Below are 21,995 nucleotides of genomic sequence, written 5' to 3'. Positions count from 1 at the left end.
AACAAAATATCGTAGACTGAGTGGGTTAGACAACAGAGTTTTATGTCTCACAAGTTTGGGGCTGGGAAGTCCAAGAGCAAGGTGCCAGCAGATTTCGTTGCTAGTGAGGACCTTCTTCCTAGCTGTGTCCTCACACAGTGGAGAGAGAAGGCTCTGGGGTCCTTTTCTCATCTTATAAGGGCATGAATCCTACCATGGGAGTCCTGTCCTCAAGACCTGTCTAAACCTGTTTATATCCCAAAGGTTCCACCTTCCAATACACACTGGTGGTTAGGGCTTCAACAGATGAATTTGGGGGTGGGATACTTTCAGTCCATAATATGTACTAAGTCTCTCCGTCTACAAATGTAAAACATGTTCTTGAACTGCATCCTTTAGTCATGATTCTCAAACTCAGTGGGTGCTAGAATCATCTGGGGAGATTTTAGATACCTCAATGCTCTGGCCACTTAAATCAGAATCTACTCTCAGGATGAAACGCAGGCATCAGGGTTTTCCAGGGGTCCCTGACGGTTCCAGGGTGCTGTCATAGCTAAGGACCAGAGCTATATAGGCCATAATTGCAGGAACGATATAAAAACCAGCTCACTTGTGCTTAGTGGTATGGAATTCTGCTTTGGAGCAGAAGAAGGTAGTTGCTCTCAGAAATCTATGTTGAATGTTTCCAAAAAAACACACACAGTTTGCAACAGCTCCCACAGATTCCACTGTATGATTTGGTAAACAACCTAATTTGGTAAATGCACCTGAGACTCTTACCAGCCACCTGCTATGTGATATTTTTCTTCAAATGCATCTACCAATGATATACCATCACAGGATGTAAAGTCTTCCAGGTCCCTAAGACAAAACATTTGCTCAGGGAAATCCCAACTATGACATATATGAAGGGAATCTAATTATTACTGATTCTGAAATGGCAGGAAGAGGACAATTTTGACTTTTATGTTTTCAATTAATTGGAAAGAAAAACCCAGATCCCTGACATATGAAAGCTGATTATGAAACTACAAAGGCCCAATGAATAGGTGCAATGAAAAATCTAGGATCAGCTGCTCTTCAGAATGTAGTTTTAGAAGGCTATGGCAATGAGCCAGAAATGTTCTTTTCTTCACAGAGAAGCTCCATTTTTATATAAAAGTTTTTGTAAATGAAGGGGAAAAAGTATGCGACCTTCTTGCTCATCTGCCCCACAGATGTTTCAAGGTCTCAATGTCTGAGGTTAAGTGACTGCCTCAGAGGAGGGTATATGTAGTGGGACCAGATCATTTTTAAAAGCTATATTATTAGGATATTGGCTTGGATTTAAAAATCAAGAGACAGATTCCAGTCTGTGACCATTCCGCAAATTACTGGCATGGTGGCCTTGCTGATGGAGCATTTTGACAACTTTGGGTCAGAATGCGTCCTGTGTCATCACCACATTGGTAGACTCTCCTTCAGCACGTCCCATATAGATGGAAAAAAAGTGGTATTGGGCTTCTAGAAAGGCCTGCAGCAGAGAGCCTTTTGGGAAAGTTTTGACAATTATTGGTATTTGTCCTAGAACTTTGATTTTCTCTCAGAGCAGTGAGTCAGAGATCAAAGTTGGGAGTGAAATGGTAATCCAGTGAACCAGGATTTACAGAAACAAAAAAGAAAGGAGCTACAGCTTATTTTATATTTCTGTGTACTTTGTGTTGACTGTGTCTTTGTAAGACATGTTTAGCAAGAGGACACTCTCAAGGGCTATGTCTAGGGTAAGAGCACTGTTGACCTTGGAGGGAAATGTTGAGAAGTCAACAATCTATGAGCCTTTCACAGTGAGACCCCAGAAACTTGATGTTCATGCATTCTGAATTGAGTACACCTACTTTCCAGACTTCCAGTAAGAGGTGAAAAAGCCTTATTAATCAAATCATGCAAAGACATTCTAACCTTCCCCCCTTTTCCCTGATGCCTCATGTTTTTGCCACTTTGTCCAGTAGAAAACATGCCTCAGCTCATTTACACACACCAGGATATAAGTAACAGCTCAAAAATTATTTTTATGCATCCCTATAACCTACTAATAGCTGCCAGTAATATCCCCCTATCTAAGGGTTTGTGCATTTTAAGCAAAGCCTTAACCTAAAGCATAAAGGTTTCTAAAATCTTAGGAACAGGATAGACAAGAAGGTAGGAAGAATTGGGAGGGATCCCAGACAATTAAGAGTCTCTGAAGTTCTATGAGAGAGGCAAATAAAGCTGATGGAGCTACCCCTCCATTGCTGTTGTAATGAGCAGTGAAGAAAAGTCCAGGCTATTCACCCCCAAACACTCACCCTCAGTCAGTAGGACTTTGGAGGCGTGCCCCATGACCAGCTTTGATTACACTCCTTGCTCACTATTATTGCCCCAATCTGAGCTCTGTTCAGCCTTTTCCTAGCTCCACAGCCTCCAATCCTTTTTGATGAGCATCCTATCAATAGAAAATTATTGAATAAGCAGCCTAGAGATAGGCATGTTTATTTTTAATTATATCTGTGCAAATACATTACATAAAACTCAAGAATATATACTTAGACAAGGTTCATCTGTAATGATTCTGGATGTCACTCCATATTTCAAATAGTCTTCCTGATGATTTTGAGTTTATTTGACTTCCATGTGAACATTCCTTCCTTCTGTCACTCAGCAAATATTTATTGAGCGCCTATTAAGCACAGGCACAAGATATTACAAGATGGCTAAGATGCTGTTCTTCCCTGGGAGATTACATAGCTGCCATTGGCCTCTCACCTGTCTCCCTTTTTATAGCATCCTAGAACTCTTTGACATAATGTTTATGTTTCTATGCATTAAAAGTATTTCATTTTCAAGCCTAGAAAATTGCTTTATTCTGACTAAGCCAACACAACACAAGTGAGTACAATAAAGCACTGATTTCTATAACTGCACAAATAGTTGGTACTATCGCAGCTGCAAGAAGAGACATAATCTAATAGTAGCTCTTTGGAAGATGACTTCACAGTAATTGAAATGAATTAACAAATTCAAGCTGGAGAGAAGGAAAAAGACAGCTAGAAATTAGCATTTCAGTTTCTGGCTGATCTTAAAAATCTAAGCAAACACAAAAGGAGCAGAGCAAAAAAATCCTAGAAGGAAATATTGAAGAAATAGTCACTAAACCACAACCCTCATCTTCTGAATAGGCCATTCATCTTCGTAAAATTATATCACAACCCCAGCCAATCCTTTCTCCTAGTACTCAAAATAAATATCCATGGCAGATTCTCCCACCACCGAAATGCAGCCCTGTGCTGGAATAAACATAGCACTGGACTAGAGTGTTAGAAAACCACACATCATATTACCAAACTTTTACCTCTCAAGCCCTCAATTTTTTCATCTGTTAATGCCTACTTCATTGGGTGTTGACAGAATTGATTGAAATTACATGCAAGAAAATACTTCCTAAAGAGTTGGACTATTAATAATTGTTACTTTTTTAAAAAGTATCTTACTGAAGAGTTCGAGAACTCTTCAAGCTGGGGTCCATCCCAAAATATTCAATATCATGAAAGGAATAATCTATAATGGATTCACCACCATCCAACATTTCAACTCACAATTTACCTGCAGTCAAAAACTCTCTAAATTGTGGTCAATTGAAGCTAGTAGCAATAATCAGGTGATAAATTTAGGGCGCCCCTTCAACCTTTCCTTTTCCTGTTACAATGGAAAGCCAGCCTCTCTTAGTCCTTGATCATGGCAGAGGGGACTTTCCCAGATGAAATGAGGAATCAGTAGGGGACCCAACGCAAAAGTTTAACACTTGGTTTATTTGGTCTAATTATATATGTCCAATAAAAGATTATTTGTGACACATATCATATAGAAGGTATTAGGTGCCATACTATACCATCCTGTCAGAGAAAGTCTATCCCAGAGAAAATCAGACCAGAGGAAAATGTTTAAATATTGAAAAAGACAGACTCTTGAAAGAAAAATTGTATCTAGTCTCTCTCATCAATGAATGCCTACCGCTGTGAGAAAAATTCCTGTTCAGTTAAAAGAATTCTCCAATGAGCTGAACTGTCTAGGAAGAAAGTAGACTGCCTTGGAAAATAGTGTCATACAGAGATATTCAAATAGATATTCAAAATATCTCAAATAGAGATGTTCAAAAATAGCCTGGAGAGCTGTTAACTTTGGAAGAGTGTTTGAGTGAGATGACCTTGAGGATCCTCTGTGCTGTGTGAGTTCTAACTCAGTGCTTTACTTTAGTTTCTAGATGTCGTGCGGCTGGTTCATCAGAAGTCCTGGAAAGTGGGAGATATTTTCCATGCCGTTGTTCAGTACTGCAAAATGCACGAGGAGCAGAAAGATGGGACCCCGAGTCTCTTTGACTGGCTGTTGGAACTGGGATAAGGCAGCTGCGCCATGTACAGAATTCCTTTCCTTATTTCCAGCTTAAATTACAGTGACTTGCTCTAAATGCTCTAACCTTTCTCAAACATTGCATCACATTAGCAGCGCTATAAAAAGAAATCTGTTCAAGGCTACTACCATGGAGTAAATCAATGTATACAAATCTATACAACTTCTGGGTGAACTCAAAAGAGTTTGTGTTAGAGTGGCTGGGAAAACAGACACTTGACTGGGCCTCAAATTAAAAGCTTATAGCTAGGCCCAAATTCTAAGAAAGCTGCTATTGTATATTTTTAACAATATAAAATGTGTAAAATCACCAATTATGTGAATCAAACTGGAAACAAAGTCATTGGTCAAAATAATTTTGTAAACTATACTGTAACCTTTATGTTACTTTTTTGAGCTGATTATGGGGCTGTCAGCCCAGGTGAACCCAAAATATGGGTGGGAAATTTCCAGGACTTTGGTATAAAAAAATTTCCATTTTCAGATTAATGTCAGTGGATATTAACAGAAATGTAAGAGTATCAACAATGTCTTCTAATGAGGTGTTTTCATTTATTTACTGCAACCCACTGATAAATATTTCACATCTCCCCAATAAGATCCGGATGCCTAACTAATCAGAAAACTATTGGTGTTCAGCTGAGAAAGAGAAATATCAAAGATTGTTTTGTTTCCATCTATATTAGGTGGCTGATATGGTTATAGAACCCTTACCCTAAGGGCAAGCTTTGTACAGAAAATAATAATAAAAGAAGGAGAGAGAGGGAGGGAGAAAGAGAGAGAGAGAAAGAAAGAAAAAGAAAGAAAGAAAGAAAGAAAGAAAGAAAGAAAGAAAGAAAGAAAGAAAGAAAGAAAGAAAGAAAGAAAGAAAGAAAGAAGAAAGAAAGAAAGAAAGAAAGAAAGAAAGAAAGAAAGAAAGAAAGAAAGAAAAAGAAAGAAAGAAAAGAAAGAGAGAGGGAAGGAGGGAGGGAGGAAAGGAAGGAAGGAAGGAAGGAAGAAAGGTCTTTTGAGATAAAATCTTCTTTTCTATTACATTATATAAAATATGAACTTTCATTTTATTAATATTGTAAATTATGAAGAGATTATCTTAAATAATATATTGAGTTATTTTAGAGAGTCACGAAATCTGAAGAGATTGTTGTCTTGTCACAAACTGATACTTGAGCTCAGTGGCTTCATTATAAATGTGATGGAACCCATGTGGCAGACCTGCTACCCAGATGACATTCAGACCGACAGATGGAGGATTTGACGAAGCCAGCTAGTCATAGAGTCTTCCTGATTGACAGATGTTGGTGTTTAATTTGGGGAAAAGAAAACCTTACTACATTTAAGTATTTTTATAACAGAGATGTGGTCTTTTGGAAAATGAAAGTATCTAACTTCTCCTTAATAAGTCTTTCCTTTCAACTAAATAAGCTACACTGGCTTTTCTTTTCTTGATCAAAAGGTGTTTATTGAAGATTTCCTGAAATACTACGCTTTTCCGCCACCTTTAAAGACTGTGAAGTAATTTTAAATGGGAGCGAGGCCCCCCCACCGGCAATGCTGGCCCTAGATATCAGCCACATCTTGAAATGTCCAGAAAGCTTCCTTGCAAGCCACTTTCCCCTCACCACCCACCCCAGGAATCCGTCCCAGTACTCGTCAGGCATTTACCACGTAAGCAGTCCAAATTTCAGTTACTCACGGACTTCGACGCATTAATCAAATGTCAAGTTTTAAAATGTATCATCCTCTCAAGCTGAACATCCTTTGTGCTATTAACTGAAAAAGGATCTATTTATTTTTCACACCATCTCAGAATAACGTGTGTACTTTCTTGTGCTCTAATGAATGTTTACTTATCCTACAAAGCACAAATATTGGATTGTAACCATGTGGTGAAGTTATATATGTTGTACTTAACGTTGCAAACCAACAATAAATTTCCGTTGCCAAATTGTTGATCCTTTTTTCTCCAGGAGCTTAAGCACGTCGAAGAAAAACCTCACAGTATGATTACATGAAGGTAGGTATAATACCTCAGACAAGTTTTGCTTTCTCGCTGTCAGGTGTTGAATAAGCAAATGGTCTTTGGTTCAATGTGTTAGGATCAGTGATGCTCATGTAGATCAGTGTCTCTCTGCCTTGGCACTATTTGACATTTGGGGCTGGATGGTTGTCACAGAGGGTTGTCCTGAACGTTGCAGGATGTTTAGCAGCACCCCTGGCTCCTGACCACTACATGCCAGTACTCACTTCCTCCCAGTATGGCAACCAAACCTATCTTCCAGCATGGCCAAGGGTCCTCTGGGTTAAGGACCACTGGTACCAATAATGCATTGAAGGGGCAGAGCCAGAGACTCAAGGAGACATTAGGGCAGAGGAGGAGGAGCATATAGCCCCTTGTCTGGGGAACCTCAGAGGGAACCTGAAACCCAAACCTTGTCCTCCTCAGCCACCCAAGACCCAGGGACCTTTACAGTAAGTCAGAGGGACAGAGAAAAAGACACAAGACAAGCAAGGGATCCCCTGGTCTGGGACTAAGCCAACTTAGACTCAAGTAAACTAGAGGTAAAGTCATCAGATTTAGAGGTAAATGCTCTTTGAATTCAGGAAAAAAATTACTAGAATTTATGCAAATAAGGCATCGAGACTCCCAGGCACTTTATTCAGTAATAAGAAGGTATGAATATGCTTATATAAAGAAGTCTCAAGTCAGCCAGAGTATAATGTCAAATAAAAACAAACTCTGGACATTGACAAGGAAAGACTTTATTTGAAAGGATTATTACAAGAGAGGAAAGGGGGCTGTCGCAATGGGGGTAGGGAATGTTTCAACAGGGAGAATGCTCCAGCTGTGAGATCTGCAAGTGTCTCAAAGGTTAGGCACAAAGGGGGTTACTTTATAGGGAGGAGTAAACAAGACTAGCAAGAACCAGTGCAGAGAGTAGGATGGACAAGATGAGCCAGTGGGAGGTAGCATGATGGAACAGCTCAGCCTATTCTCAGGAGGGGCTCCTTCAGGAGGGGCTGGATCAGGCTGAGGATGGGTCAAACTCCAAGGGCCTGGAGAACAAAGTTGGAGGAGTCACACTCCCTGATATCAAACTATACTCTAAATCTATAGTTATCAAAACAGCATGGTATGGGCGTAAAAACAGACACAAAGATCAATGGAACAGAAAAGAGGGCCCTGAAATAAATCCATGCCTATATCCATTCAATGAATCTATGACAAAGGAGGCATTCATATTCATATTCAACCCATATTCATACAATGGGTTAAAGATAGTCTGATAAAATGATGTTGAGAAAACTGGATAGGCATTCATATTTAGCCCTTCAGCCCACAAACATGTATTCAGCCACAGACATACCAAGTACCTTTCTGGAGGACAGAAAAAGTGCAAACGAGAACAGACAAGGTTCTTGGCATTTTAGAATTTCATTCTCTTGAGAAATACAGATGCTGAGCCCTAATAAAAAGACATTATATAAAATAAACTTAATTGGGCACGTAACAGGGAGCGGAGTAAAGACAGATGGAAAGCGTTACTTTACCTCAGGCCTAACTCCAGCAGTTTCAAGTTGCTCTTTCGATAAATTGCAAAGTTTTTGAAGAAGTCAAAATTATCACTTGAAATGGCCCCTGACCATTATATAAACATGTGGTTTTCATACTAAACAAAGAAACAGTGACAGAGTCAGCTATTTTTCACACTTTAGCAAGTAAGGGAGCCAAGGTGGCTTGTTGCCATGGCAACATTGACACGCACCTAGTAAGCAGTGGTGAGAACAAAGGTTGAAGATTTCACTGGACTCTGAAGAACAGAAATGTGCAAGGAGCCAGTGCAAACCTATTCTTTGAGCAGGGTCTTTTCTCACCCCACCCTGTCCCTTGGGCTGTGTATTTTTCCACCCTTGGCTAAGATTCTAATCCATTTCTTCGTGACCTTTTCTGAGCTTCCTCCAGCTCCTCCTAGCCCCGCAGGTGGCATTTACCTGCCCTCTTGAGCAAATGGGTTGATGACATAGCATCGAGCCTGAGGCATCGGGTCTTGTGTTTTACTAATGTCAAGGTCAACGCTGTCATCATCAGAACTCCTCTGACTCATGAATAAATAACATTTAAAAAATAAATGAATGTATTCCTGAAAGAAAATACATTTTCCTGATTTAGCAAAGAGCTTTGGCAAGCCCTTGAGTTGGAAGATATGACATTAGCTAATGGGTATGTGACAGAAGTCCAAGTGTGGTCAATTTCTAGAGATTCTGTAAATAGAGGACGGCCTTGGCATGATGCTGCCCAATGTTAGTTCACCAAAATTTTACTAGTGACTTCTCCTTCTGTGCTCCTTGTCCAGGTCCATGTAGTTCATTTGAGCGTGAAGAGATTATGGTCTCAGTTTTGCAGGTAAGGAAATTGATATTCAGAGGTGTAAAGGGACCTCATGAAAGTACCAAAGAATAATAATAATAATAATAATAATAATAATAATAATAATAATAACATATATCAAGCAGTAGCTATATATGCCAGACACTATTTTAAGTGCTTTGCTTATATTAACTTGTTTAATCTCCACAACAGCCCCATGAAGTGGGTATTATTATTACTACCTCATTATTGAAGAATCTGGAGCAGGGTGAACGTAAGTAGCTTGCTTAAGGTGACAGAACTAGAAATAGGCAGAGCAGGATTTTTGCTTGTCAGATTAACTTCAGAGCCTGCACTCTTACTTTCTGAAGGAAGGTTTTAAGGTGACATAAATTGGAGGCATGAGAGATGAGGGCGGTCAGAAGAGAGACGATTCAGAAAGCAAAAGAAACAGTCACAAACCACAGATCAGCCTTCATCAGCTCAACCGTATGTTTTCTCAGCTACCGTCACTGTCCCCAAATAAAGATAGAGGACAACGAACAAAACCCCATGCTACTTACTTGACATTGGCAGCAACTAAGGCTGGGAAAAATGGAGTTGAAGACCAGTTAGAGGCTGGTTTAACTATTGGAGAGTACCTCCATGCAAGGAGATCATACTCCTGGATCAATCACATAAACTACCTTCAGGCACACACTTCATTTTAATGCAAAATGTAAAGATGTCCACAATCTTATAACATGAGTCAACACAGGTTCTATTCCCCTACACTTTAAAATGGCAATAAAACTTTCCTCTTAAATCACAAAGAAAAAAATTGTTCGGTTTCTCTCATGCTTTTTAAAATCCCCGTTAAGACGTTATATTTAACTTTCTAAAATGTCATATTATATTAAACATTCTCAACAGCAATGCTGTGCCCTTTATCTGCGCAAAGTAAAAGTGAAACAGCGAACCCAGGAGTGGTTCCAGCCTGGGAAGAATGAATATCACCAACACATTGGAAATGGCTTCTAAATCCTGTTTTTACAGCTTGACTCCAGAAGGCAGCAAGAAAAAAATGATTAAGAAGAGGGTAGTTTCCAAACAACAAACACCAAGGCTGACTCATGGCGGGAGTTAGAGGAAGCTTCCCCTAAGGCAGACCAGTGAGGCTGAGGGAAGGAAGGATGTCATGACCACAGCAAACAGGCCTGCTGGTCAACAATTCCGTGCTGCAAGTATTACCCATCCTTTTCCAGTAGGGGCATGGGCGACTTCCCCTGACTGTGAATACTAAAGAAGGAGCTTGATCACCACTGCCAAGGGCCACACGGGTCACTACCACGAGGCAAAGGCGTGGTTATCACATATGGCGGCCCCCATGTAGTGGAGAGCTTCGGTGCCCTGGCCGGTGGTACCCTTCCCCTCTCTTCCTCACCTGATTTTATATGAGAATCCACCATCCTCCCCATAACCCACGTGGTACAGGAGAAGCTGATTCCATCCCAGGGCCCGGGCTGGATGCAGGCTGGATGAAGCTCCTCAGAGCCCAGCCTCCCCTTATTGGAACACTTATGGGTTCAGGGAGGGACACGGGACTTAAATTGGCCCAAACTGAAGGGAAGGAATGGCATGGAGCACTCAAGAACTAACTCGCTCCCTGTCTTCCTCCCTCCCTCTGCATCTGGCAGCCAGCGTGCCAATGTAAATGCTTTATGAAACAATCTGAATTACATGAGACAGACAAACACAGGATGCATTTCTAACTTTCTTTCACTACTCACCCAACTGTGCTTTGTCGAGTTCCTTTTTGTGACCCTATTATGTATCTAGGACAGATCTCACAGTTTCTGGTCACTTTCATGACTTAGACCTCCAGAGAATCTAACCCAGTTTCTAGCCTGGCTCTTGCATGCAATTGAAAGCTCTTGTTTTCTTCCCCTAAGCTCCAGCCGAACTTTGGCCTGGAGCTCAAACTGGGGGGAGTCTGTGTCTGTGCTCTTCTTGCCCCTCCTCTTCTAGCTCCTCTGCTCTGTCTCCATCAGCGCTGGGCACTGGAGGGAGGAAAGGGCAGAAGGGCAAATGCTCCTGTCTTCACCTGGAAGAGCAATAGCAACTCTCTGTTGAACGTGATTGCTTTCTAGTTAATTTCACACCTTGGAGAAGGAACCCAAACATCTGCTTTCCCATTGTTGCAGAAAAAAGGGTGTCCCAAAACAAACCCCAGAGTTTGCAGCTGGGGGTTGGGGAAAAGGAAGCAGCTTTTAAGACACCTTTGCATGCCTGGGGCTCATTGCTAGTGTCTTTGTTATGCAAAATGGCTTTGATACTTCCAAGGCCCAAGAAGATGGGAGGAGTCTTGAACTGTGGGATTATGTGGAAGGAGCCTACAGAGGCTGCGTAGGGTTCTGTGAATGGTCAGAACTGGTTGCAAGACCCACTGTGTCAGTCAGGGATATATAAGCGGCTGTGGACATTTTAGCTCCGGCTCTCTCTCTCTCTCACTCTCTTGCTCTCCCTCCATGTGGTTTGGAGGAGGGGGCTCTCCAGGTTGCTCTCTCTCACATGCTCCCTCCATGCAGCTTGGTGAAGGGGCCTTCTCCATGTGGTTTTGAGAAGCTAGGTTCTCCATGCGAATTAAAGAAGCTGAGTTCTCCATGCGGTTTTGAGAGGGCTCTCCAGGCTGCTTTAAGAGGCTCTCGCCATGCGGTTCTGAGGAGAGGAGATCCATGCAGTTTGCAGGAAGAAGGCAGTTTACAAGGAGGCTGAGAATCCAGGCGGTCCTGCATTGAGAGCTGGAGGGCACCCCAGCACAGAAAGGACCTCCCCAATCAGAACTGAGTGATTGGCAGCCGCTGGTAAAGCTGAACTGTGCCTAGGAAGTAGGGAAACGGTGTTTCTGACTTTCCTAAGGCTGTCCTGGTTTGGTAGGGGGAGGCAGAACTATGTGTTTGTGTGTATTTTAAAGAACATAAGACTAAACAGCAGAAATCCGCAAACAATCTAAATCTATTTAACTGTTAAATAAAGAGTTCTTTTTCTTTTCACTAAACTTTAGTACTGAGAGTTGTAATTCTGGTGGCGGGCAATTGGACCCCTAAGTAAACAGCTTGTGGGTTCTGTTTCAATCGGTGCAGCCCAGTGGTTCTGTTACACCATCGAGAGCCCAAGGGGTCACACTTAACATTTCCGTGAAGTGGGAGATGAAACTCCAACTTCACCTTCACCTCTCTTTCTTGCAGCCAATGAGCCACACCTGTTTCTTACTCAATCTCTCTCCCTACCTGCCCCATCTAAGCCTCTTCTGGTTCCCAATACCCAATAGACAACCCTCTTGGATAGGTACCAACAAACAGCTCAAAAAGCTTCGTCATCTATCACAACGTGCACAGTAAACTTAAACAGTCATCATGCCAAGAATCTTATCTGCACCAAAGCTGTCCCTCTTTCCCCATCATCTCAGCTGGGCCTCTTTTCTGGAATTTTCTTCTCCACTCAGATGTGCTTGAGATAAAATCATCAAGTCAGCTGTGTAAACAGGAAACTAATCAAAAGAGGAAGTAAAGCATAATCTCATTCTTATGGGGTGATCATGGTATCCCCTCTCTTGATTTCAAGGAGAGGAAAAGAAAAACACTTTCTTCCACAAGAAGAAGAAAAGTCACCGGTTCATTACTTAGTAGTCATGCAGCTGGGGGCCAAGGGTGATGGCTGGCATGCTAAGGAGTATATACATGAAGCTATGTTCTTCCCATTTTTAGAGATCAGTCTTGGCCAGAGGAACAGTGACAACTGAAAGAGTGGATTTCAAAGTTGGCCAGAAAAATAAGAGATGACTCCTCCTTTCCTTCTCCCTCCCTTCTGCACCAACCTGTTGGAACAATTGAAATCAAGAAAGCAGGATCAGCTACATAATGTGCAGGCTTCAGTGAAAAATCGTAATGCAGATTCCCTTGTTGACAAATTACTAACAATTCCAAGGTGGAGACAATAGACCATTAAATCAAGTACGAGGCCTGCATGAGGCCCTAACTATGTGACAGCACAGATTGCATTAATTACCCAGTGGGTCCAGAAGGCAGAGTCGAGGATGGCTATTGAACCTTAAGATCTCCAGTTTGTCTCGTCATGTTTTGGACTTCCCCTTCACCCCTTCTTTCTTTTTTATTTCTCCCTTTTGGAATGGAAATGTTCATCTTATACCCATCCTACCACTGTATTTTGGAAGCATATAGCCTACTGGTTTCACAGGTTCATAGCTGGAAAGGAATTTTGACTCTAGATGTTTCTTACCTCTAGTCTCACCCATATCTTATTTAGATGAGATTTAGATAATACTTTTCACTTGAGACTTTAGAGTTGAAAGTGGAATGAGATAAGATTTTGTAGCTGTTGGGATGAAACAAATGTATTTTTTATATGAGGACATAGATTGGTGGGAAGCAAAATGTTATGGGCTGAACATGTCCTCCACAAATTCATATATTGAAGCCTAAATCCCCAATGTGATGGTATTTGGAGGTGGGACCTTTGGGAAATAATTAGATAATAAGAATGGATTGCTCATGAATAAAATTAGTGTTCTTATAAAGAGAGATATAAAGAGATAATCATAATCTCTCTCTGATCTCTACCCGGTGAGGATATAAAAAAGATGGCCATCTACAAATCAAGAAGCATGACCCACCAGATACTAGATCTCCTGGCACCTTGATCTTAGACTCTCCCAGCCTCTGGAACTATGAGAAACAAATGCTTATTGTTTAATCCACCCAGTCTATGGCAGTATAGACTGTTGTAAGGAAACCCCAGAGAACCTTTATGCCTTTAATCTGCATTTGTACCATCACACACATTCTGAGGCAGAGATAGTACTAGACAGGAATACAGTTACAATGAGAGAGCTTCAGGGGTCAACTGGAGTATAGTAACTTCGAGGTTCCATGTGGACAGTACCTTAAAGCCCAAGCCAGATTTGGAAAAGCAGAAATGTAAGAAGGGTAAGGAAGATAATTCTAACTAAAGAAAAGGAAGAGTGTAGGTGATGGGATGGGGCCTCAAACCCAAGACAATATAAGACAAAGCATAGGAATATGGGAGAACTTATTTTCCAAAGGATGGAAGATATTGAATGTATAACTAAGATATGGGGTCCATCAAAGCAATGTGGTGTTTTATATGCATTTGTTTTGAAAGTAGGTTACTTGTATTTCCTATTATTCTAGTAGTCTGTGTATTGGCAAATTATTGCTGTATTTCCAGTTACATAGAGTAGCTCAAAATATAATGTAGCATCTATGTTTCAAGCCATATTTTAACAAGTGAGAGGAATCTGGTAATGTCTGCTTTATTGATGATAGAAAAAGTCAACAGCTGGAAGAGTGCTGAATTTGGGATAGGTGAGTCTAGTCTTGAGTCTCACTTGACACTGACCATCTGTGTATCTTTAGAAAAATCATTAACTTTTCTGACCCTCAGTTTATTGTCTATAAAATGAGCATTAATATAGCTTCATTACAGGGTTATAAGTATTAAATTTGACAACATTCATTAACATGTTTTGTAAGCAGCAAGACACTATCCAAGGTACAATGTCAATGTGATTCCTGAATCCTTGACTCTATTTTGGAAAGGTCATTCCAATTGATACCTGCTTGATAAATGACATATGAGTCTGCAGAGGCAGAGTTAAACCACACTGAAGTATTTATATAAATTTAGATTTCAGCTGGGCAAAGCATACTTTTGACAGGTGATTCTCAGGGGAAGCTTTCAAGTGTCAAGTTCATGGACCTATGAACAGAACTTATAATTGAGGATAAACTTTAGCTTGAAGTAGAGTTGCTAAAATCCTGGCGAACATAAAAAAGATTTTAAATAAAACTTTTATGGAGTATTTCTGTATTCTCTATATTTCCCAAGTCTCATATCTCAGCTCCATAAGAATACAGGTTTTTGCTTTATTTTGAAAAAGAATCTATAGTAAAACAATTATATAATTATCATTCAGTATAACATAATTATAATCTTCTTCCTATGTTTTTAGTGGTCACAGATTATGGATATAATTTACCCCAGCCATAACAGTTCCTGCCATTTCCCCCAAAATGATCCATGACCTTGAAGAACCTTCCACAAGCAGTTTTCTCTGCCTTAACTATACATTTTTTATTATGAGCACTTTATGGAGGCTCTTCTGGCATCTGTTTGCCTCACCCCAATGACTCCCAATTTCCATACTTATAACTACTTACTTATAGGGAAACTAATACCTTCCCAACCTTCAGGGGTCAGCACATAACCTAGGCTTAACCAAACATCATTCCTATTTCATTGGTTGCAGTAATTGATTTGGGGGTGGACATATGACTGAGCCTAGAGAGTTAAGAAAGAGTTGATTGACCATTGTGTTCTGACTAAATATATCTGTCTGGATGAAAGTGCTTATTTGTTTATTTTTATTTTTTCATTTTACATCTTGTTCATTGAGTATTTGTGGTATTACACATGGTCCTTTTGAGTTGAGGTTTCCTGAAACTAAAATGTATTTCTTCCTAAATATTGGAAAGGTCATTCTATCTTTTTAAAAAGTTTAATTGATTTTGGAGCTAACCAGTCAAAAAATCGATTGACTATCTCTCCAAAGAATTATCTTGTTATCTTTCTGTAGAATGAACTGCACTTAAGCCTGGCATCTCTCCCCTAAAAACTGATTAGCACAATAAATCTATTATAATGGATGCCCTAATAAAGCACCATGAAAATCATATCAAACCAATATAAGTCATTGAAATAATTCATGCCTCTAAGAGTTGTCCTTAGTTTACACACAACTTTTATCATTTTGATAAGGTAATTTTTTTAAAGAATGGCCACAGGTTATTTAACACTCATTCAAGTGAGCAACGTTCTGTTTCCCCTGACATCTCCTTAAAAGGTGAAATCGTCAACAGCAATGCAGATTCTCATTCAGCGGGTCTAGGGTCAGGGGGCAAATTCTGCATTTTTAACAAGCTCCAAGATAATAGTAATGCTAAACTTTGAATAACATGTGTAAAGTTGGATAGGAATACTGAGTGGGAGTTAGGAAAATTAAAACTAACAATAGAACACATTCTAAGTGCACTTTTAAACAATATGCCACCCCAAATCAAACATATTTGAACTTTTTCTTTATAATATGTTAAATATACCAGCATGTGTGAGAGTACCTCATGCAGTGGTGAGGGCTCAGTGCAGATGATTTGCAAGGAGTAAGAGGCTTATAAGTGAAGCGGAGAAAGATAACACAGAGAAGAGCGTGATAGCTGCCCCTCCCTTACTCCGCACAAATGGGCATGTCTAAGCTCCGTGGAGGGTAGGTCTGCAGATAAAAGCTAAAGGAAGTGCTTTCAAACAAAACAACGTGAGACCTACGGGTGTAGGTCGAGGCCACTTATCATCATCAAACCTTGCAGGAGGCTCTGAATTTCTGGAAAATCAACCTTTGACCCATCCCCAATAACTGGTACCAGGTGAGCATTCAAAAATACTAAATGAGTGACTTGCAGATTGGGAGGTCCCAAAATAAAAGACCATGAGTAAATTTTGAGCGGGCAAGAAATACTTCCAGGAATTCTCAAAAATAATTAAATGAAGGCCCTTCAGTACACATATGAAGATTTAAAATGTAGTGGAGTTTGAGCAATTATTAATACATATAAATATACACATCTCAAAAAAGTATGATTATACTTTTTTCATATATATATGTAAATGTATGTGTGTGTGTATTTTATATATATATATATATATCACTTTTTAGCATCTCCAGGCATGATTTCCAAAATGGAAGGGAATTCATAACTAATAGAAGTAGTAAAGCATATTGGAAAGTGTACAGGGTTTTTAAACAGGTCTTTCAAGTTTCAAATCCTTGCTCTGTCATGACTAACTGGGTCACTTTGTGTCAGTTATTTAACTTCTTAAATTTCAGAGAGTTTGTAAAGTTTAAATGTGACAAACTTGACAAATCACTTGCCATGGTGATTTGGGTGATTTGCCATGTCTAGATACCACATGATAAATGAAGTGCCTGTAATTTTTCCCTTACCTCAGTACCAACAACTTAAACTATATATCTAAATCCAAAGTCACTGTTTTATCCAATTAGGACTGCGATGACAGACGATCTGTAATATTTGGACAAGAGATGCTCTGGAAATCAGCGTCACATAAAAACTCAAAGGAATGGAAATGTAAGTCTTCTCTTCTCTCCATTTTTATAAAACAGATGCACCAGGTTGGGAGCAGTGATTTATCTGTTCACACCATTTCGAAGTTGAGGCAAACAGACTTGCAATAATTAACTAATAAACTTTGTTTCTATTTAATAATCGAGGGAAAAGGTAATCTGTTCATCTCCCCAAAGTAGATCATTCTCAGATTTTTTAAAATATCAATATGGTAAGCATAATTGTTCTAAAAGTTTTATTATTTAGAGAAGACACAAATACTATAGCCCCACTCTAACCAGTTCAGATAAATTCATTAATAATCATGTGTGAAAACATAATTCACAAAGCAGATCTTCCTAAAACAACTGTGCATTAATTTATCTCAGCCATACCACATGCTGCTATTCAACCAGCATCCTTGAAAATTATTCTTTAGCATGAATATGATAAATTTTAAATCAAGATCCACTTTGAATACTAAAAATCACACTTCCACATTAGCCTCTCAAAATGCCCTCAAGTGATAAAACTGTGACCTGAAAGAAGAATGCTTTTCTGTATACTGGACCTTGTTCCTGTGGACTTGAGAAAAATGTATTTTATAACACATTCTCAGTTGAGCATGCAAACATTAACAGGTCCAGAATTTCCAAAAAAGAGGAAATTCCAGCTTTAGTCCCCCACGCTCCTTGGCATTCCTGTCTGCTAATATATTTTCTTTCATGGAAAACAATGGCTCTTATGAGGCTACCTGACCAGCAGTAGTTCCAACTCTTAATATTTTAGTAAAGGGGAAAAAAATGCATTAGAGTTGAAATGTGCCATTTGAAGATTCTTTTCTAGTAATAAAAGATAAATTGTGATTGGTTTGTATGTGCCTCTCTGTCTAGTTCTCTATATGAACACAGAGAGAAAATATAAAATTATTAGACCAAAAGGACTATAGAGGTGTTGACTTTTAGAATCCCTTATAAAATGTCCTTTAAGAGCATTGTAAGAATAGCTTTCTCCTCTGGCGATGTACTTCACTGCCTAACAGATTTAACTGTTAGACATTTAAACATCACTGTACCTGGGCACCCTGTGAGCACCAAAACTAAGTTCCCACTTTCCGGAAAAGCATTCTTGTTCGTCAATAACTATAATACACAAAGACTAGTCATGGTAAGTGACTCATACATTAAGAACTGTAGAAGGGCTGTTTACCTTCTTTTCTCCTCATTGATCATGGTCAATGATATTTTTTTCTTCCTTTTTATCCTGTTCAATTTTATAATTACATGAAGAGTTCGTCTGCATGTGTGTATTTATGTGTGCATATGAGTTTGATGTTTTCTATGAAGAAATGCTAGCTTTTGATGCAAAATGGTCCATGCAGAATTACGGCAGAAGCATAAACAACAGTATATGAATCCATTGCTTAAACTAGAGACGTTCATCAGAAACTCCAAGCACATGAGAATAATTTTCTAGAGGAGCTCTGTCACAGCCCATTAGTCACACTAGGCTGCATCTACAAATCTTCTATTTATCTGTCTTCCTTATTTTAAAACTAAAGACATCAACCCAGATAAAATTATATTTCCTACTCCATCATAAAAAGGTCTAAGACATTGGGGTGACAGCAGAGCTGCTTCATAGCCCAGACCGCAATTCTAAAAATGGAATGCCGGAGAAGGTCAGCTACCGGAAGAGGGAAGAGTGGGGGTCATGGGGGCGGAGGCAGGTGTACTCATCTCGTCACCTGCACCGTGTCTTGGAAGGGGCACAAAGTCTGACGCATTCAAAACAACCAAGGGGACTTCAAAGTCCACTGGCTTTGCCCATGTTTCAATGAAGACTTTTCTTTTCTCTTTTTCTTTTTTCTTTTACCAATCTCCTCATTTCTAATACCTTAGATTCTTTCCATTCAAAAATCATCTCATTATCCAAAAGTGCTTCTACTCAGAAAGTCTCTGAAAGACTTCCCGTCTCTTCTCAGTGGTCAATTCCCTCATAGTCTGTCTTTAGTCATTGCATTGCCCATACCTCCCAGCAAACCAACAGAACTATAGTCGTAGGCACTTTCAACTTTGAATTCCTACCCTTTCATCCTGGTCTCTCTGTAAACCCCAGGCTAGGACAGTGTTAGACTACGTCTTCTTTTTATCTGTGCGACATGGCTATTCCCCTGAGAGAGAATCACGCAACCACAGTGCCTATGGCCATAACACACCTGTAGTCTCCAACCTTGACTGAACCTTCGGGTCTGCTCATCATTCTTCAGTGACTACTCCCCCCCCCAAAATTGTCAATAGCCCTCTGCATCCCTAAACACTTCATTCTCGGCAGACAGCTTGACAGAAGCTGAGGTCATCGGGCATTGAGCAGTCAGGCGTTTGTGCGGCTACTGCCCTGACACTCGAGGCCAGGCCCCGGTGTTCTCGTAAACCACCTCACAGAGCATCAGCATCAGACAAGACCACTCTGTGCTTGTGATGGATCAAGACAAAAGCAGGACCCATCCCATATCATGTCTGAACACAAATTATGAGCATTGTTCAAAGCACAAAACTGACCAAGTGTCCTCCTCTCCTGCCTAATATGAGCACCAGCTTCTCCTTTGTGAATTCCTGCTGCAGCCTTGCTCTAGTCTACCTTCCCTGTGCATACAAGTTAGGAAGATACCCAGTCAAAGAGTTAACCCCACTTCCCAGCATCACCCACTCTAGAGAAAGACGCAGTCTCTAAACTGTGCCCCAATGAATCTAACACAAGACCAAATCCTATAGTAAATTACTTCTAACATTCTCTTTCTGCGATGCCCTATGCTTTTCCATGGGAACGCATTTCCCCCAAAGAACAATTAACTCAATTTGTTCAATGACAGACATATTCCTGGTGGTCTTTGGCTAGAGGGCATTGACAATAGTAAAATGAATTATTATTATTAGCACTATCATTAGGCTCTGTGCTAAGTACTTTACATGTGTTATCCATTTAATATTTTGATGACAGTGATGATTTTACCCATTGTAAACATGGAAAAACTAAGATTTAACAGAATTTCAAAGCCATGTTGATCACTGGTCCAGCATAATGTGTGGAGGGATTCAATTCTGGCTCTGGGGCTCTGTTCTTAATGATTTTAGAAATAACAAACTCCAGTATTAACAAGGCCATTCTCTTATTTATATCTAGTCTCAGATCATGAACTGCTTCTCCTTTCAATACCAATATTTCCTGTGTCTCCTCTGTAATTACCTCTCTTGTCTCCTTTAACACCTGGTTCCAGCAAAGACCAATTTTCTTCTAATTCTTCAACCTTTCTTTCACCATAAGAACCATCACTTTGGTCCAAAATTAGGCACAAATTTATTCATTCTAAAAACAAACCATAATTACATTCAAAGACTCCATGGTCTTTTCCATCATCAGTTCAAGGTCTATAAACCCTCATCTATTATTATTTCCAAGAACAACATGCTTAAAAATTATAAGAGGCATTATGAATAAAATTTGTTCTACTTTGGAGGGGTGAGTGTGGGTAGGAGAGATAAAGAAGAGTTCAAGAAAAAAAGAATCTGCGGTAAAGTGGAAACCATGCAGAGGGGCGGTGGATATGCCCGGCTAGAGATACAAGAAAAGAAATTTGGGGGTATGGAGGTGCTATAGATTAAATGTTTGTGTTCCTTCAAAATTCCTACCTTGAAAACTAACGCCCAATGTGATGGCATTAGGAAGTGGGAGGTGATTATATCTTAAGAATGGAGCCCTTGTGAATGAGGTTGTGCCCTTATAAAAGAGACCCCCAAAGAGCTCCCTTACCCCTTCCACCATGTGAGGACACAGCAGGAAAATGATTTTCTGTGAATCAGGAATTTGGCTCTCACCAGACATGAATCTGCTGGCACTTTGGTCTTAGACTTTGCAGCCCCTAGAATTGTGAGAAATCCATTTCTGTTGTGAATAGGCCACTCCGCCTATGGCATTTAGGTATAGCAGCCCAAGTGGACTAAGACAGCAGGTAAAAAAAAATCACAGGGAAAGGAAAAGGCTGGCATGTATCTGAGAAGTCCAATGGTGTGCTATATCAGTCTGCTTGGGCTACCATAACATATCGCCACAGATGGAAGGGCTTAAGCGGCAGAAATTTACTTCTCACCATTCTGGGGTCTAGAAGTCCAAGAGCAAACTGTTGGCACATTTGGTTTCTTCGGAGGCTTCTCCTTGGCTGGCAGATGGCTGTCTTTTTTCTGTGTCCTCAAGTGGTTTTTTTTTCTGTACACACACACCTCCCTGGTGTCCCCTTGTATGTCCAGATTTCCTCTTTGGACATCAGTCAGATTGGATTAGGAACAGATTAAAGATCTTATTTAATCACTTCTTTAAAGACCTCGTCTCCAAATGCAACTACGTTCTGTTCACATCCTGAAGTGGATTAGTACCTCACAATATAAATTTGGGGAAGACACAATTCAGCCCATAAAATACGGCCTATAGGGGAGGAGAAGGGTTAGACCAGAGGCCTTGGAACATGAAAATGGGAAACTTGAACTTCTTTAGACAATGGCTTATATGAGTTCCTGATATGATATAACATCCTTATCTCAGTAAACTGTTCAAATTGAAGGTGAAACCTCTTAATGTGATTCATTTACTAATGAATTATCTATATAACATATAATATATATTTTTTCAGCAACTGACTTCTCTCTAAAGAGACTTGCTTTAGACATATATATTTATATTCTTCTATTATTATCCTCCTCCTTCAAACCAAATCTAAAAATGCCTTATACATATTTAAAAGATGGTCTGAAGCAAGGTGTTCACATATAGCCAATGCTCAAGACAATTTTATTAAGGCTAAATTAGAGTTGAGCATGAGCCCAAATTAGTAAGAAAGTAGCTGATGCTATTCTAAACACAGGCCACTTGCTTTTCCCAAAGGGGCCAGTAAATCCTGAGTGCGTGGCTGAGGAGAAGGGCAGGCTCAGGGCCGCAGCGTGGGCGCGACGCCACCACAGAGACAGAGCAGCGGCCCT

At 40.0% G+C, this 21,995-nt stretch overlaps 1 protein-coding gene across 2 annotated transcripts in view; it reads left to right on the top strand.

Annotated features, from left to right (window-relative positions):
* SPHKAP (SPHK1 interactor, AKAP domain containing) overlaps positions 1-5,180 on the top strand; it is a 116,985-nt gene extending 111,805 nt beyond the window's left edge. For both annotated transcript variants that reach the window (XM_090284902.1, XM_090284900.1), the window contains exon 11: positions 4,249-5,180. In XM_090284902.1, the coding sequence (XP_090141028.1) occupies positions 4,249-4,392 (144 nt within the window). In that variant the 3' untranslated portion in view covers positions 4,393-5,180. The remainder of the gene's footprint in view (positions 1-4,248) is intronic.
* The last annotated feature ends 16,815 nt before the right edge of the window (positions 5,181-21,995 follow it).

Source organism: Furipterus horrens, unplaced genomic scaffold (genome assembly GCF_987537825.1).
Source record: "Furipterus horrens unplaced genomic scaffold, mFurHor1.1.pri manual_scaffold_1, whole genome shotgun sequence".
Taxonomy (NCBI): domain Eukaryota; kingdom Metazoa; phylum Chordata; class Mammalia; order Chiroptera; family Furipteridae; genus Furipterus; species Furipterus horrens.
The sequence above is the reverse complement of the archived record's forward strand: the minus strand, read 5'-3'. Positions and strand labels throughout refer to the sequence as shown.